Here is a 19273-nt window from a genome sequence, read left to right as displayed (position 1 = left end):
TGTGATGGCGAATTTCATCAAGTGATCTAGATTAAGTTTTGTTCAGAAGTTTTTCTTTTTGTTTTTTTTTTTTTTGCGTTTTCTATCTAAATATTATTTACAGTCGTAAAGCAACGAAATGATTGCTAATAATAATGCAGTCATATTGTTATGCTCTGACTGTTTTTCACCTTAGATTACTTTATTAAGTAGTTCTTTCACATTTTTCGAAAAACACGTCGAGTATGTGTTTCATGTAATTGTAGAAATTATTGATTGAAATATTACAAGTTCAAACGCTCAAGTTCATATCTAAGAAAAAAATATTCATACCCTTGTACATTCATATGATGTGTAATCTGTTGAAATCATATTTGCCGAAAATAAAGAAATACATTGATGGGAAAGATAATTTAAATTCTGCTAATAGGAAATGTTTATTATTTCGTTACGATAAACTATATTCATCTTAATGCCTGTAACCAAATTTAGGAACTGGGTTACTACTTCATTATATTTAAAAAGACTTTTTAAATTTTCTTTTTGTTAAATTACTACTTAAATTACCGTAAGTTACGCAAAGCAACGCATTCCACCACATCATATAGGTACATGTATAGAATATAAATGTATATTCGTTCAAAAAGAAAAAAGCTGTGCAAAATGAGCATAAGTTAAATTATAAATATGAAGGCTCAAAGGATGGATTCTTTAGTTCATTTACATGTATTGTATAGTTTGGTTGAAATCAATAAATGATTATTATTATTGTTATTCATTCGCACTGGTCTAATATTAAAGTTTCCTACATTGCGTATGTGTGCAATCAAATCTTACGAGCCTCTGGCATGGACAGAAAGATTATAGATAATAAATTAATTTAAATACGTAATAAAAATAGACGAAACAAAAAAAGGCTTGAATTTTCATATCACTACAAAATACAGGTAATAAGTCTAGAAAGAAATAGTAATGCTACGCACATCAAAATTCCTTTGAACAAATTCAAACCTTGAATGTCAAATCACAGAGGAAAGGCTATTTGCACTTAGTTCCAACTAAGTGAGCCATCCAAAATAATTCAAGGTTTGCATTTGTCGATAGAAACTTACAATCGCTGAAAATAATATAGCTATCATAGGAAAAACTATTAGCATTATAAATATTTTAAGTCGCAATCATTCTCCTACAATCTCACAACATATCGCATGTCCTATTGTGTACATTCGAGTGTATAAACTTAAAATGTGACATAATGTGTTCAAATATTTCTGAAAAATATTTCTATAAAAGTGTGAAAATGGAGAATATTAAAAAAATCTCATTATAGAATTTCAGTAAGAAGCGAAAATCGAAAGATAATGCGAAAGTGACAATAATACCTATTAATTTCTTAAATGCTGTTTCAACGAAAGTGAATGTTTGCTGTTTTAGACATATAATTCTCGATATTAAGGTAAAAATGGAAACTGAAATTCATTGTTTTATGAGCTACTATTTTATTCTATTGCATTATATGACAATTACGACTCTTGTCCTCTGCCGTATGTTCAAAGAAAATATCGAGTCGGTATATGCACCCATATTGATTGAAAATAGGACATACTATATTATTATACATCAATAGTATTACATAGCACTTTCCAGCATGTGCTTCAATTCAAGGAAATGAACAAAATCAACGGCGCTTTCCCCAGATACAGTACATCTCTATGGACTTATCATTTGTTAGCACCTTATGTATTATAAATTATACCCACATCTGTTATTCTTCTCTTTTCGTCATGAATCGAAGCGGTCTTACGCTCATTTTCTGAAACACGGGGAACATGAATTGTTATTGGTTATATCGAGTATAAAATAATTACAAATTTTTCACAGAAGTTTGACATTGTTCATATGAAATGACTAGGAGACGCAACATGAGGGTGTTTTGCAAGTTTACTTTTTAATATAAAACAGGTGAATATCATTAATTGGAATTTATCTTACCCCTATTTCCCGTTCTGATGACAGGGTTGTTGCCTGTACCCATGTGGTGCTGACCAGCTCGAATTGGCTTAGCAATCTGTGCGCTCGGTCCTCGACGAGCGAAATTCTTTTGCCGCACAGCCTCCTTAATCCTGTCAACTTCATACTGGTAACGTTTTCGGTCTCGCATAGCACCTTCTTTGGCATCTCGTAATGCAGTTTCTAATGCCTTCACTCGGTCCAGTGTGGCTTTCAACCGTTTTTCCAGTTTTGGTAATTCACATCGTAGATCAGCATTATCGCGTACCAATTGTTTGTGCACCTGTTATAAATTTTCCATAAGTCTTCAATCATTCAAAATAATTATGTTTACGCTAAACTTTTTATTTGAAGCAGTAGTAATTAATTACCTTGGTTAATTGGTCCAAGTTGTTCTCAAGGAAAGATATTTTTTGTTTTTGCGCAAGGGATCCTCCATCGTCCTCGTTGTCTTCGACAGTCAGAGACTTCTTGATTCTGGCTTGTAAATCTTGAACGAACAATTTGCGCAAGTTGTGCAATGTTTGTAATTCTTTTGAAACAGTCTCTTCGAGACCCTTCAGATCCTTCCTGGCCTGGATATCACAAAGGGAATAAAAATTACCAAATATTCCATACAAACTATCCTGAATTACTTTAAATTTAAATGTTTGAGCGAGAAAGAAATATACCTGTTCACGACGCTCATTCATCAACACAAGCTCTTGCAATTTAACGGATTTATCAGCTTCTTCTTGTTTCAATCTTTCGTAATCACATTGCATTTGGTGATGGGCTAATGTGAACTTCTGGTTCATATCCTTCAACTCTGCAATAAGCCGTTGCTTATCTGATATCTCATCTCTCAGAGAGGCAACCTAAAATATATGCATATTCAAAAGTAAGTATTTGCTGGAAATGTATTGAAGATTGTAGTGGCAATTGCTACTGCAAGCAGATAAAAATATTTATAGATTCTAAACAAGTTGTCGAACTTTTAGACGAAATTTCACGATGGAAATAATGATAGAATATTGTACTTGTTTTTGATGTGCCCCTCGAAGTTGATCCATTTGTTCTTCAAGAGCCACTCTCATCTTAGTAGCTGCTTCCTGTTCTTCTGCCTTTTCTTTATTGCTGACTGCTTGCACCTGTTCAGCAGCCTTGAGCTTAGCACATTCCTCACGCAATGCATCAACATCTTCTTCCAAGGCACGTTTACGGGCATCAGCTTCTTTCATCGATTCCGTAAGTGTCTGCATTCGAGCCTCATGTTGAGATATCAATAGTCGGCACTCACCCAAGTCTTTTTCGTAGTCCGAAACCTATAAGATTCAAAATTTGATATTTAAAATTCTACAAAGCTATAAAAGGAACAAAAAAAATTTTATACATGATCTTGTTTCTGAATTTAGTTATTACAGGGTGTGGATATTACAGATTCAATAATTTCGCAAAAACTTACTTTTTTGTTGCAATCGGTTTGGAAACTTTCAAGACCTTGGCAACGTTGGACTAAATTCTTAACCTCGGATTTCATTTTGCTGATGTACACTCTAGCTACCGTAAATTCTTCTTCTAGCTTACCATTGCTATCTGGAGTAACCTATAATTAAATATGTAAATTTATATTAAGTGTCATGTATTAGTGACCGTAAGTAAAAGTTTCAACTGCAAATATTACCTAAAAAATTGATGCTCAACTGTAATGAGATGTTACAGACAAATCAATTACAAAATCAAGATATCGTAACTATGTAATGGTCCAATTAGAATTTAAAATTACAAAACCGGATTGTGAGCAGAATTTTCAAATATCAGAACTATTAATTGCAATGCACATAACGGCACTTTTGCAGAGTATAAACAGCTATGCAGTCTCATCACATTTGACGCGATTTGAACAATCATGTGCTTTTTTCCTGAAATTATTTTTCCAAACAAAAATTGTTACAATAATTATCATGTACTTTTTCCCTAAAATTATTCACCCGGACGAAAATTGTTACAATAATTATCAAGTGAAAAACTCTTGCAGAGAATAAAAGCATAGGAATGACATCATTTGAGAAATTAGCTCGAACAGACTTTGGGAGTTATGCCCATCATGTGATCTAAATTTTTCCCTGTGATAAGTGAATAAGTTTATAATCCATCAATGAACTCATCCGCTATATTTTCGTGACGACAAATCATGAGAAAAAATACATCATGCTCCAGTAGAACTCAATCTTTGAAATGGGTGCAAATCTTTAAATTAATTCACCTTAAGATTTTCATCACCACCAATAGCTACACCAATTTCTCCCAAGTCTTTTAGAAGATTGGCTAGCATCTCTGTGATACGTTTACGTTGGTGAGCCGACATGTCTCTTAGTTGTTGTAACTCCGAAGCAGTTGTGTTCAAAGCTGCCTGTTTGGCAAGAAGCTCTTCTGACAAAGCTTCATGCTCTTTATTCTTCGTTTCGACCTATTAAACACAAATACGTTATAACCTTTTGTCAGCTAATAATAATAAACATAAAATACATACCTCCTGAGATTTTTGGTCGTAATTAACAGCTAATTCCTCAAGAGCTTGAAGGACTTCTTTCACCTCTTCTTTGGCACTTTCATTTTCTTGTTGGATTCTGTTCATTTCCTGCTGAAGTTGCTCATAATCACGTCTGGTGCAGGCAATTAACTCTTCCTGTTCTTCCATTTGCTCCTTCAGCTTCTCAACATACTGCGAATGCTGATTTATTTCTTCATCTTTGTCATCTAACTGCTGGTACAACCTTTCACGCTCTTCCTCTAGCTTCTGTCGCTCCTCATTAGATAACGATCCAGCCATTAAACCGCCACCAGGAGTTGCTGGCACGGGACCATCGTCAATTTTGGCTGTTTTAACGAGTGAAAAATTTTCAGTAAGAAACTTCTGCAGCTGCATACTTTATAATCAAATAAGTATGAATATGCTTATGAAGACAAAAAAAAAACTGCTAGTACACAAAACTGGCATTTTATATGATAATGTATTTACAGGATGGTTATTTACTGTCTTACCCATAATTTCGCCAAGTGTTCATTCTTTTTACTTAACGTGTATTTAAACTTGATTATAGTTATGAATATTCATATCACTATTGGCAGGTAAATTGAATGGACATTCATCACAATTAATCAGAGAATTAGAACTAAATGGGTTCTTACTTTCAATAATTGGAGCGACTGGTGTGGTAACATCAGGACCTTCGACAAGACTGACTTGTTCTTCGACCTTTACAGTTTCACCCTGTCGCCATCTGGACAGTTCGGCTTCTAATTTCTCCACTTTTCCCTTAAGTCTTGCCGTTTTTTCCTTCTCACGTTCGTATCGTCGTTTCCATTCTTCAGCAGTCAGTTCCTCATTAACGCAAACAACATTCTTGATAGTCTTTGCACGTTTACCTGAAAACGATGTGAATTATGAGCAAGTGCAGAAGGAATTTATAACTAAAGGGGTGAGTTTTGTTACCTACCAAAGTCTAACGTAGACTTGGTTTCTGATTCGTTAAAGCTGGCAGGGGAACAGCAGATAATAATGGTAGTTCGGGCATTGCCTCCCAAAGATTCTTGTAAGATTCTTGTTAACTTCGAATCTCGGTAAGGGATGTGCGTTTTGTTGCCATCAGCGAGAGCAGATATGACATTACCCAAAGCAGATAGTGATTTGTTAATATTCTTTGCCTCGTCTAGTACGGTACCTTCAGCACCAGTTTTAGAGACCTACCCAGAAAAATATTGTGATTATTCAAGATCTACATCATGCATGTTGCAAGGCCTATTTTGAATCATACTTTTTCAGATCCAGCAAGATCGACAAGGTACAATTTGCCGGAAAGTTTTTTTTGATTTTCCAGGTTCTCCTGCTTTACGTTTATTAGGAAAACGGAATGTGATCTGGAACTGTGTTCATTCATGTTTGTCACAGCTATGTGCCGATTCGATTTTCCTTCTTCAATAACTTCAAATACTTCTTCGGGACTTGAAACAAATCTTTCAGTTGCTCCTTTCACAAAAGGTACACGATTTTTGTCTTCATGAACACTAAGGTTCACCTTAGAAACTGAAAAGCATTTTAAATATCACAAACCAGTCCCGTGAAATGAAAATTAGATAAAAATTTATGATCTTTTTTGTTTATGTAAGACAAATTTGTGTTATAATAATGTAAAGCAAAATTACCATCTAAAAGATCTCGAATCTTGTCCATATAGATTTCAAAATATGAGACCTTAATATGAAATTCAAGATTTTCTTCCATAGCATAAATATGATTGAATATATCATTAACAATGCGAGGAATAATGCCCTGTTTGTTTGGATCGCCGATGACTCCCTCCATTGTGTGGGTTTTTCCTGAAAAATTATCAAAAGTTTCATACATTTACGCACACAGAAAGCACGAGTTTTGATACCGCACAACAATTGTGTTTTCTCAACAATAACAGATAATAAAAACAATATTACCAAAAAGAACGAAATGAGTATGTAAGCTTAGAGCTTTGTCACGAGTGTTAAGTTACTAATGTTACTATAACAATGCATGTTTCGGAAAAATCTTTACTTTGCGCCTTTAAAAATACCTGACATTTAGAAAATCGTGATGAAGAAATCATACTCTTATTTTGCAAAGTCAAGTCCGTGAAATTCATTTCTAAAATTGCATGATAATGATTTTTTTCTCGATGTTTCATTACATTAACGTTATCTATTTCAGTCTCATACTTTAACTTGGTTCGACGTTGGTGTCACTTGAAAAAATTAATTTCAATCGAGATGTGAAAATATACACGTCTCAATTTTTTCAAAACGCAGTAAAATTTTCGAAGTACAATATGAAATTCCAAAATGTTGTAGCTATTTTCGAAATCTGATTACTTCTATATATATTACTCTCGATTGAAAATTAGAAGCTAATATCATTTTTTGATTATCTACCTGATGATGTTTGCCCATAAGCAAAAATTGTCCCGTTATATCCGGCCAGGACATCGGAGACAATCGACTTTGCAGCCTCATTATAAACTTTCTCCTGCGTTGCATTTGGTTTGAATACTTTGTCAAAAAGGTAGACTTTACCCTGTGAATAATCCATGCATCTCATTAAACGATTAAATTTTTTACAAAAGTAAATACAGAGGTCAAAGGTAGTCATGAATCTTTTTCATATTACGATTAGAGGAATCATTACGCAATATTTAGTATTTACACTGTCCTGAACAACACGTGATTTCAGATGTTCAAAAGACTTGGTATTTCATTATAAATAAGAGATTACATAGTTAATTCTCTTAAAATATTTTATTTTTGTCTCAGTAGATTAACTTTTTATCTCCAGATTTGGAAGATCTCTGCCACAGTTAAAGCAAAATAATTCCACAATAGTGTTTCTCAAACATCATTATATTTGAGTACGTGAACTAAAAATAAGGCTTCTGGTACAGTTTATGGCATTTTTCAATTAATTGAGCCTAGCTAAGTCGAAGATCTCACATTAGTACATCACAGCTAAGGTTCACTGTCCATTCCAATAATGAATTTATTTAGTCTGTCGGTGTGATTGTAAGTACTGCGAAAAAGGTGTTTGCCATATTCAAAGACTGAACCCTAACTTCTCTATGGTAAGTATTAAATGAGAAAATGAAGGAGCCTGCTTTCTTCATTATCTCAAGTATGTGATCTCATGTCAGAGATATGTGTATTGCAGGTTTAATTATCAATTAGTCAAGGAGTCGTAATCACGCCTGACCAATATAGGTACATGTACTTTGGTAGGATATATTCCTACATCTACTTTCATGACATACATTTGGGTATGCATCAGAATATTTGTCTTCACAATTTTTCAATACATTGTCGACACAATGAGAAATAAATGGGCCAACAGGGGAGGAGGTCAGTTCAAAGAGAATACAAAGCTGAAAGAGAAGAGACTCTTGAAAACTGTGAGCAGAATCAAAGCTTATAGTTATTCTTGGGGGTATCAGAATGGATTTTCAGACACTGGCTATTGTTGCTTGAGTTTATACTTTGACGACAGGTATTGTTTTATTAGGATTATAATACAATTAGACAGCTGTCAGCTGAGTTCTGTCATATTATTAACGTGTGGAAATATAACTTTTTGAGGTTAACGTATGCTCCAAGTTGACTCTGATTAGGTGAATTATCGATGATATTTATGAGACGTACCCCAATCGAAATACAGTTTTCCTCTCCGCCGGATGGAAATTTGACAACGAATTTCGACCCAGCCTTTTCTTCGGAGTCATTGAGCGGTCGAAAACGGCACACAACTTTAATGCTGTCTTCGGCAGCGATTTCTCGCTCCCTCGGCTGATCGGTGGCCATCGTTGTTTATAATATTAATAATCTACACGGTAAGAATTGCACTTAGTTAATTTAATTAGGTGCTCCAAAACCTCGCACAAGTTGGGGAATGACTGCGGAAACTGCATTAAGACACCGCTGTCAGATCACGGCCAGTGTTCAGCAAAATGGCCGACATGTATGTGGGTAGCTGGTCACGATTTCGTAGAAATAAGGAAAGGAATACTTCGCGAAATTATTTTAACACCTCGGCTAGACTGTCGTAAGGTCGCGACAGGCTCTACGTGTGTATCCGCACCCGTATAACGCCCGAATAACTGTACTGACAAATAATTACGAGGAAGTAACGCTCGCCGTGAAAAAGTAAGGAAAAATGAAGGGAGCCTCCGACGTGACGGAGCCGCGGGCAGCCATGCGCGACCTGCCAGCCTGCCTCTTCTCGACGGCCGACGACGACGTCGCCCCCGCCGCCGCCCCTGCCTGCCTGATCCCCAATCCTCATGCCCCGCCTCGTTCGGGGCCCTCGCCCCGCGACCGTAGCTAAATTATTGATTTTACCAAGTTTTAGGTCTTTTCCTATACGCAGCTTCCACCGCGTTACATACGTATTTTTTTGTAAATTATAGACCTGTCGTGTTTACCGGTCAGAATTCTGAGCCTGTAGACTAGATACATTATTGTGTGTAACATGCGATATGCACGATACGTAGAAACATGGTAAAAAGAAACTAAATTACTGATGAATTGAATAGAAAATTACGCGATACCCTTTGTTTCCTTATTTCTAATCGACCAACAAAGCGTTGTGTATATATATATATATATAAGTGTGTGTGTGTGTGTATATATATATTTAGTCTTTTTTAGCGTAACTAGTGTAATATGTATGATGGGTTGCTGTAATTTAGATCAAAGGAAAGAATCCTGCCAGCAGGTAACGCTAGATTTGCGTAAGCGTGCCGGTGTAAGGATTTATTCACATAATCCTTTTTAGTCATGTTGAATAATAAATATATTATAGATCTCGTGAAGACCGCGTATACGTTGAAAACCTCCCCTATATCAATATCAAACGTCCTCTACCGGGATTGTGTGACCTCAATGTTACACTAATTTGCACTCTTGGAAAGTATCTTGCATCTTGTATCTGCTATCTAGATTCCTGAAACCCGCTATTTGAATCTCAATTTTCTAACTTTACACCCTTGAGCAATGTATGGGAACTGTGTTTTCAGATTTTAGGTTAACTGATCTGCAAAAGTTTATTCATGTCACAAATCTTGAAAGGTTCACAAGTGCTTTGATATTAATGTCTGTTTTCTATGAGTATCTGGATATAGATTAATAATTCAAATATCTATCTCAATACTATAAGAAACCATAGAAAATGATGCATATGTACGCATAATTATACATATAAGTATAACCGACAATTTGCAAATGTTAATTTATATAACAATGTACCCATTGCTACATAACATTTGTACGACAAGTGTAATTTGGAACTAACAAAAAGTAGAGAATGTATGAATTCTAAAAATAGAGTTTGGGTAAGCAAACTTCTATGTTAGTCATACAACATAATTTTAGGTTCAGGAGAGCATTTAAGTTGCTGATTCATTGATATCCTCAGCATGGTGTGAACTGTGCTCGAGATAAAATCTTTCTCATTCATAATAACCAACAGTCTTTCGAGCACACATTTGTTTGATAAAACTTACAAATATTCTCCTAAAGTGATGATTAATGCGCTCATATCCGATTTGTCACCCCATGAATTTCATTTGCTCATAATTTTCAATTTTACGAAACAAAGTTATGATAAAAAATTTGTCAAGTCCCATAAAATAGTAAATACATACCATTAAGATACAATGAATTTTTGACTGATTTTCATTGGATAATTGATGCTGCATAAAAATTGCATTATATTCACTGGTTGAAAAAAGTGTTGTCTTATTCAACTACACAATGACAAAAAAGGCATTCTTCATTCATTTATTTTTGTTTTTTTGTAACAAAACAGAAAAAATGTTTCAACATGTTCATAGATAAATGGTAATAATAATAATAATAATAATAATAAAAGTTGTACTAAACTAATATAATTTACTATAATAATTAACATATCGGTTATTATATGTATAAGTATAATAGATTAGATTGTGAAGAATTTCTACGTAGTAGATGACTAGTTTTAAGACTGAATGCATCACAAAAGTGTGCCATTATATATAATAACTTGAAGAAGTTTGACTGCGCTTGAACGTTTCAACAAAGCTGAACATTATTTAGAAGCATGATCACAGTGAGCATTGTCAAGTAAGTTATGAACACTGTTCACAGAAGAATCCAAGAAAGCAACGATAAGAGGCTCGACTTGACCAAATTTTTTACAAGATTAGACCTTATTTTTGAACATTGACACAATAATACAGATTGCCTCTATGGCCGCACTTATTATATGTGCTCTGTATCGACATGTGAAATCGAAAAAAAATCCAAAATCAGTAAACTGATTAAAACGACCATTCACTCCATTTTCCGAGTTCATCTGTAGGTTATCATGCTTTGATAGGAACACATGAACTGGAGGAAATCATGCTAATGAGTTTATCTGAAAATTTGAGAACAAGTTTGAGTTTGGGAGTTTAGCCTCCTGTCCCTACATTTTTGGAAGAACCTCTAGAGAGAGCACATAGGATACCATCATGTGTATGAAAGTATGCCAATCGAGATCGTACTAACTGCGAAATGTTCAACTCGAAAACTCTTATTTACCGTAATAGCTTATCTAGATGCCAATAAGTGCTCTTAATCTAATTGTGTAATATTTCTCGTTCCAGGTAGTCAGTTAATCGCTGTGTACTATTACAAGTATTCGGAATAGGTTTTATATGAAAGGCATCACAGTCATGCATGCTGATTATCCAAAACTAAGTTGTACACATCTGTTTGATAGAGAAACCGTACAGCTATTAATGTGTTATGTAAAATTGACTATTTCATCATAAATGTTTGCAATTGTTTTGTTTACATACTATGCACCTATATATATTGCCGCTTCGAAATTTGTATAATGCAAAAATGATAATATCCCCAATATACAACCCTTGAGGTCATGTTCCACAAAAGGATATACGAAACAAGCCTAAATAATATTTAAATAGGTATAAATTAAATTTCGTCTCTTCCAAATCAGCGAGTCTAAATCAAACACTGCATTTTGGCTCACTAATGACTACTCCGATTGGTGTAAATACAGAATTTCAAACTGCTATATAATAACTGACATTCAACAAATGAGTCAGTTGGTGAAAGTAATAATCTTGTAGAAGAACTCCATCGCTGACAATAAGATAAAATAGTAAATTTCTTCAAAACTTATTGGTCATCGTTCTTATCTATCTGATTTAAGTGTCCGCACGGATTCAGAGACACGGCATAGATAGAATGCATAAAATTTTGTCTGTGTTTATCAATCCCATCACAGACTTCGTTTGTAACAATCTAAGCATTTCATTCTTTTCAATATTGTTATGGATTCGCAACAGTTGTATTTGTCTTACTTAGTTTATACCTGCTTCTCACTATAATAGAACCTAGCTTCATTAATTTTATATTCGTAAAATTTATCAAAAGGTAAATAAAGCGATATTGGTATATTCCAAGGGATGCTTACTCGATTCCAAAAGTATTGGTTTCTTCAACAGCAAGAAGCAACTTTTCATACAAAATTTCTGGTGTTGGGTAAGGCGGTAAGTCCAAGCGATTGAAACAAGTATGCGCTCTGAAAATAAACGCAGAATTACTAGATATAAAATCGAGGCTGCCGCAAGTCGAAGCATCACTTCAAAATCATTTGGTTATACGTATTTTCATGTTTGTCTGAATTATTTCTGGTCACTTCGTTACATCTGTAATCAAATCTGTTAGCACTAATATTCACCTTGGTAAGCTATTTGGTTTTCCCCATTTCTCAATGCAAAATCTTCTGGGTCCTGTCGATCCTCTAAGAGCAGCAAAGCCTTCAAATGGTATGCTTGAAGTGCCAGTAACAAACTGCAGTAATCTTAATCGCTGTTCGTTTGAAAATCTACTTATACAGCTCCAGAACCACTCGACAACTGGATGCGCATCATGATATCCACTTCTGTACTCAGTGTGTGCTCGCCAATCATTTAAATCTATTTCAGCAGCTCCAGCTATGACTAGTTCTAATTCGCGTGCATCAAATACTGATACCAAACGAGGATCAACTACCTCATAAAAACCGCGAACAAGAGATTCAGTTTGCTCAGCTACACCACGTTCCAAGCGCCAGCGAACAACCCTTTCTAAGTACTCTTTCTTATTCTTTTCCGTAACCATTATATTCTTTCCACCTGGCTTCAATTCACGCTCTGCCACACGACCTAGTAACTCTTCCGTAACTGAGAATGTTAGTTCTAAAGGTTCGATGCTTATGTCACGCTCCTTGATCCACATTAGGCTCTGGTGAAATTCCTGATCCAGACTTTCCAAGTCGCTTAAACTTGCAGGTAATCTAAGCAATGCCTTATAGAATGGCCTTGTAAAAAAGGCATCAAGTAAGTACTGATGTACCAAAGCAAGCCCCAACACTCGTCCAGAAAATCTGAACCAATCATGATAGTTATCGACAAAAGCAGACATTGGAGATACTTGAACAGTGTAAGTATCATTAGCAGAATACTCGAAGAGCCCGTAATAAGGATTGAATAACTCTCGAGATAAATGAAAAAAAAATTCTCGCGATGGTCCTCCATAATCTAGACCTTCCTCATGGTCAAATGTCACTGCTAATTTACCCTTTTGCAAGTCCTTTTTAGAGGCCGCCATTATCCGGGTGAAGGCATCTTCCAGCAGGTGTTCTCGTCTGATGTGCAGCCTGAAATAAATTGTCAATGACTCAATGATACAAATTTATCTGGCATACGTATAGGTGAAATCAGTAGCAGAAAAGAAAAGCTTTGCACACACGGCGATTTACACAAATAACACGATTCGTAAACAAATTGGTTTTCGAGAAATAACTAAATACTTATGCAAAGTATGTTCTAGTTTATTCAAACTTAATGCGTCAAATCTTACTTCAGTTTACCAGGCCCTTGGCCGTATCCTTTGCTTTCTAACTTTCTGTAGAAGGTCCTTAGCTTTGCTTCAAAGTCTCTTCTATAGGGTGCTGGAGCTCTAGCCGAGGCTCTGGCTAACCCTGGTGAAGCATGTGGACTTCCCAGAGGAGAGCGACCAATATTACCAGGTACATATGACATTATTTCATGTTCGAACAAGCTAGATATGCGAAACAAACAAAACGTAATATTTCGTGAAATACAGTACATTATTTTTTTGCATATAGGCAATAGTTTGGACCAATGAATGATGAAGAAAAATTACAATAAGCTAATTTTTTTTTTTTTGTTACCTCAAAAGCAATGCCAACGGTACATCATGCCCCAATCTTTGCAGAGCAGTGGTTCCCTCAACTCTAACAGTGTTAACTTTTTCTCTGAGGGCAATGTTCTGCCCCAAGCCGGCGTGTCTTTCCTTCAGAATATCCATAATATTTGGCTGGCGCAGAAAAGCTACGACCTTATCATTGTAAGCTATTGGAATGTCAGGAGATGTATGGACGGTTGATTGCTGCGGCCGCGGCGGTGGCACAGGTGGCTCGTCTATAACAGATCTTGGATGCGTAGGCTCAGTTGGCAACCGTGGATCAATGAATGACGTCGCCTTTCTTGCATGACTAATAAAGAATCTCTGAAAATGCATATCATATTTTTGGAATGGTAAATATGTCTTATATGTAATGAAAACAAAGATCATACAAACGTTCTCTCCTAGACTTACTTTGCCGGTTCTGTCAAGTTTAGACTCGTACCCTCTGGGGAGTTCTTTCAAAGGATCAGCAAAAAAATTAATCAGAGAAACAAGGTCTCGATTATGTTCATATCTCGGGAACGCTGCAGGCTCCCTTCGAATCTTACTTATCATGTGCTTCAAGCTGGAATTTCGGTTGTACAATTCCATAGCATCAGAATTTGTATGCAAAACGGTAAAAAAGTCAGATCTTGTTAAAAACAATATGGGTGGTGTTGTTGTTATGTCAAATGGTTCGTTTTCGTTGGTATTGGCACGCTCTGCTCGTCGTTCAATTTGATGTTCTGACTGCCGTGGAGTTGTTTCCGAATTGTTAGTACCCACATTTGAATTCGCTGGCTCTTGATCAATATTATCAGGTCGAGATATGGTACGGCGGACACTTTGATATCGTCTGTCGAGTTGCTGGCGCTGCATGTCACAACCACTATTACGAGTCACAATTCCTGGGCGCTGCCATGTCGTTGTACGATTCACATGATCGATGTAAAACACACGGCCATGGCTATCAATTCTGGCTTCCCACGCTGAAAATTTTTATATAATACATGAGAGCCATTCAATTGGATATGGGAAAATACTGCCAAAATACGACATTACTCTAATTTTGCGACCGAGAAAATGCTCACACCAATGCCAGGCTCTTTCCAGATTTTATAGATAGACAATGTAAACTAATTTCACTTACATGTCGGTAATGGTTCCTCTGACGAAACAGATGCTTTTGAAGTTGCACAGATAGGTAAAGGACGGAGTGGTCTTGGACGATGCGTCGGCGTTGGAGGGCATTCTGATTGATTGAGCAATGCCGAGTCAGGTAGTGGCCTCGACAGAGGCCTGTGCGGTCTTGGAGAGCTTAGCAGAGCTATACTCTTTGTTACAGCTGTACGAGACTAAAGAAAAACATGTTCGAAAGATGGGATTTACACTCAGTAAAAAGAACGCTTTAATTTGACCAATAAGCATATACCTTCAATCCTGAGGCTTCGTCAACATCCACAATTTCAAACCCAAAACAATCTTCAGGATGAAAGGGTGTTGGATGTTTTTGAGGATGCCTTTTGGGTAGTTCAGGAGGCACACTTGGTAATGCATGAGTTCTGTGCAGTGGTCTGTGCACTGATCTTGGAGGCAGTGGTGGAGGATTTGGATACAAGGTTTCGTAAAGAAATTCCGGTGCTTGAGTACCACCAGTACTGCGCCACAGCTGGTAATACTCCACACTATCGTTTGACGCAACACCATGTTGCTTATATGATCTCTGAAAGAATAGTTATGTGAACATGAAACAGACTTGCAGCACTCCGTACAATTATAAGTTTCCAGAGTTGCAGAAAGAAGTAATACCTTTTTAGTCCCATTACGAGATGCAGCAGCTTGTTGCGATTCAGTATCTGAATTACTCCCATCACTACTGTTTGAAGACCGCTGACCAAGCTCAAAATTCCGAGCCTCATCTAGACGGCGCTGAACAGTGTTTAATGATTCTGAAAGTGCAGCAGAATCTCCCTGGATTTCAAACAAATTAGGTAAGCTTGGTAATCTAAAAGGTTTCATGGATGTAATCACTGTCTTTTGATCGTCACTCGAGGCTATATCAAAAGAATTTTTTCCATCGGTTGCAGTGATCACAGGGGTTCTTAAAGGTAAGGAGGCAGCTCCATCAGTGGAATCAAAACTATTATCTGATTGTAATATATCTTCTCTAACGCTTCTTGATAATTCTCCAGTTGTTCGAATAGATGAAGAACACTCTTGTTCTACATATCTGGTCGACGATTTCCCTGGAATTTTCACAGGTAGATGATCTTGTGAATTTTCTTCTGAGGTCAACAGTTCTCCACTTATTTTTACAGGCATTGGGAGGTCTTTTAAAGCATCTTGAAAACTCATTGACTCGCCAGGTATTTTCACAGGTGGAGATTCGGCTATTTTCTTAATGTTTGACGAATCACCAGGAATTTTTGAAGGAGGATCTTGCGATTCTTCTCTAAAGCTCGAAAATTCTTCAGGTATTTTTACAGGTATATGAGAATCTAGTGTCTCATTTTCGAAACTCATTGACTCACCAAGTATTTTCACAGGTGGAGATTCAGCCTGTTTTATTAAGTTTGCCGATTCCGCAGGAATTTTTAAAGGAGGTTCTTGTGATTCTTCATTAAAATTGGAAAATTCTCCAGGTATGATCACAGGCAGAGATTGAGGATTTTGTATAAAGCTTGTCGATTCCCCAGGTATTTTTAATGAAGGATCTTGAGGCTCTTCTCTGCAGCTCAAAACTTCTTTAGGCATTTTTACAGGTACAGGAGCGTCTAATGCCTTATTTTCAAAACTCATGGACTCACCAGGTATTTTCACAGTTGGAGAGTTAGGCTTTTCCATATAGTCTGCCGATTCCCCAGATATATTTGGAGAAAAATCTTGCGACTCTTCTCTGAAGCTTGAAAACTCTGCGGGTATTTTTAGAGGAAGAGAATGGAGATCCTCTGCAAAGTTGAATGATTCGCCAGGTAGTTTTTGAGTATCAGTGGTTTCTCTAACTAATAACTCGAGAGAATTGCTATGGTTCTTGTGTAAACTGTTGATGTGATGAATTGAATTCTGGTTAGGTTCTTCTATAGCACTGATACTAGCTAAGTTTGGTTTACTAGATATTAAATTAAACTGGCTGTCATCGCTCGTATCTTTTTCAGCTGTACCAAATGACTGTGGTTGCAAGAAATTTTTCTGTTTACTCAAAGATTTTCTAATCCCCGTATTCACATCACGAAAAGTATTAGACACATCAGTACTAGAAATTTCTGGCATTATATTCGTACCGTCTTTTGCTGAATTAGTTAGTGAACTTGTACTTGGCAGGCTCTGAGCAGAGCCCTGAAACAAAAACTGTTTTCTTATCAACTCTTTACGTCCTAGTGATGAAGCGTTACTCCCACTTAATACATTCATGGTTTTGTCTATTATTTCTATATCATCAGTTGATATCGACCCATCTCTTGACATTTCCATACCACCTGGGACACCTTTGTCATTAATTGACTGTTCAGGTACCAACAATGTCTGACTAAGTTTGTAATCATTTGCCGTACATCTCGTAATTTGTTTTTTACTTTTAGCGATGCTAATTGAATTATCGGACGGTTTTTTTCCCCCACTATCAACGTCATCAATGACGTTGCTGGTGGTTGCATTGTGGTTGTCAACAATCGAAAATCTGCTTTCAAAATTCTCTGTGTTTTCGTTAATACTTCGCTCCTCACGTGGAAAATTCTTGTTGTTCATAGCCTCAGGCATATCTAGCATAGCGGAACTTTTCCCATCATCTTGATCAGAGGAAAGTGCCGTCATCTCCGTCTCTGCTGGCATCTTATCAGAGCATAGCTATATGGTTACTCACTTCAATTGATTGGCCACTGGCAAATATTGCTGAGAAAACATAAAGGATACGTGAAAAATGTATACTAATCAAATACTTACATAAAGACTATATCGTGTTTTTGCAAATAAAAAACATACTTTCAAGATGTACTGGTGATAAGACATATTTTCGGATGCGTTTATATGATAATCAACTTTTGGTTACTCGAATAAATAACGAAATTTGATTGTACTATTAAGTATCGTAAGTAAATTCGGTAAATATATAGCGGCGTGTGAGGTTGATCTCGTGAAGAATAAAAATAGAATATTCGATATTTCGAATTTGCTGACGTTGGTATAGATTTTCAAAGCTCTCGACTTACCCTCTACGATTGAATTTCGGCATTCCAAAGTAGATAGATCAACAGATAATCACAAACCACACCTCCAGTTTTGATTTTTCATTGGTATTCGGGTATTATTCAGTCTAATTTCCGATAAATCGTACACTTCTGCGTATAATGTGGTGTGTAATTACGATGACAGGTTTGACAGCAGGATGTAGCAGACAGAATCTAGGGATTTTTTTTCTTTTTCTTTTTATTAGTCATCGCTTGCGTTTTGAAGCGAGATATTACGATTTGACCCGCGAAAATCAAATAAGAACAAAAAAAAAAAAAAAGAAACCACGGCCATCAAAAATAGGAATTTGGTTATTTATTAATTGAATAAATTCCTTTTATTACAGTTTTAGTCATTTGTTTCGGTCAATGCCGTCGCTTCAGCCTCTCGCCTTTTACAGATTTGGATTGCTGTGATGAGTCGCGCTGCACGGTTCATGTTCTCTTCGAGTTCTTTATAATTACAATTTACCTCGCTGGCGATTTGTTGCACCTCTTGAAGCGTCTGAGAACCAAGAAAAGGATAGTTGAAAATACAGTTTGAGTTATGAGTTTTTTTTTATGACGGTGCAGTTCAAGTTGTCAAAGCTAACCTTCTTTATGTTCCGATAAAGCTTTGCTGTTTTTTCCTCGTCGAATTGGCGTGCGTATTGTACATAGCTGCCGGAATAAGAGGAAAGTGTGTCACTCATGATACATGTGGAAACTATATTTGTACAATAAATGAACTATAGGATTTTATCAGGATATTTTGATTTCTTGACATGCGTTGTTTCCCTCGCAAATGAAGCTGTCAACACAGGCTGTCAAAATAAATCAATATGGCGGCCAACGTATTTTTATACAATTCCATTTCCGGATTTCAAATACGGCTGAATTGTAAGGTTACATTACGTCTAGTATTTTCAGAACTTCGGGCACAGACTTGCTAGCTTATGGCATAAATTAATTTTAGACCCTGCTCCTATATGTATATAAATAATAATATCAACTGTGGTTGCGGGATGCGAATTGTAGATAAGAAAAACTATCGAGTAACACCGTACCTGCGTGATTGTCAGTCACTGTTTCAAAAACTTATAAGGAAAATTTGCGATTTAAAAAACTAATTATAAACTCTACATTAAGCAGTTCTGTTTCTGTGAAGTTCAGTTTTTTCGATATACTGATATACACGATGTAAAATTTAGTAAGTGCGTATATAAATTGTTTGCAAATAGGGTTTCTGGGTGCACTGAAGGCGCATAATTAAAATCCGAATACGTAACATTTGCAGCTTACTTGCG

At 36.2% G+C, this 19273-nt stretch overlaps 2 protein-coding genes across 3 annotated transcripts; both read right to left on the bottom strand.

Moving 5' to 3' along the window:
• Positions 1-10: 10 nt before the first annotated feature.
• Positions 11-8758, bottom strand: Khc (kinesin heavy chain). Its single transcript, XM_046612695.2, has 14 exons — positions 8185-8758; positions 6931-7072; positions 6175-6348; positions 5787-6055; positions 5469-5715; positions 5161-5397; positions 4502-4848; positions 4235-4438; positions 3434-3574; positions 3009-3293; positions 2661-2846; positions 2361-2564; positions 1972-2272; positions 11-1792 (listed from the first exon to the last, which is right to left on the bottom strand). The coding sequence occupies exons 1-14, from the start codon at positions 8341-8343 to the stop codon at positions 1716-1718; spliced, it is 2973 nt and encodes a 990-aa protein (XP_046468651.1). The 5' UTR covers positions 8344-8758; the 3' UTR covers positions 11-1715.
• A 1577-nt stretch (positions 8759-10335) lies between these two features.
• On the bottom strand, positions 10336-18254 carry Hecw (Hecw ubiquitin protein ligase). Of its 2 annotated transcripts, XM_069133502.1 has the most exons (10): positions 17970-18254; positions 17743-17808; positions 15574-17652; positions 15197-15487; positions 14915-15119; positions 14197-14753; positions 13769-14106; positions 13435-13635; positions 12272-13231; positions 10336-12112 (listed from the first exon to the last, which is right to left on the bottom strand). In XM_069133502.1, exons 3-10 carry the CDS (start codon positions 17590-17592, stop codon positions 12001-12003), a joined length of 4683 nt encoding a protein of 1560 aa, XP_068989603.1. In that variant the 5' UTR covers positions 17593-17652; positions 17743-17808; positions 17970-18254; the 3' UTR covers positions 10336-12000. The 2 variants fall into 2 exon arrangements, with proteins under 2 accessions (XP_068989603.1, XP_046468647.2); XM_046612691.2 differs by lacking the exon at positions 17743-17808 and having other exon boundaries at positions 17970-18253.
• Positions 18255-19273: the final 1019 nt, after the last annotated feature.

This window comes from Neodiprion pinetum, chromosome 2 (assembly GCF_021155775.2).
Source record: "Neodiprion pinetum isolate iyNeoPine1 chromosome 2, iyNeoPine1.2, whole genome shotgun sequence".
Lineage (NCBI taxonomy): Eukaryota > Metazoa > Arthropoda > Insecta > Hymenoptera > Diprionidae > Neodiprion > Neodiprion pinetum.
Note: the sequence above shows the minus strand (reverse complement) of the source record. Positions and strands in the feature narration are given on the sequence as shown.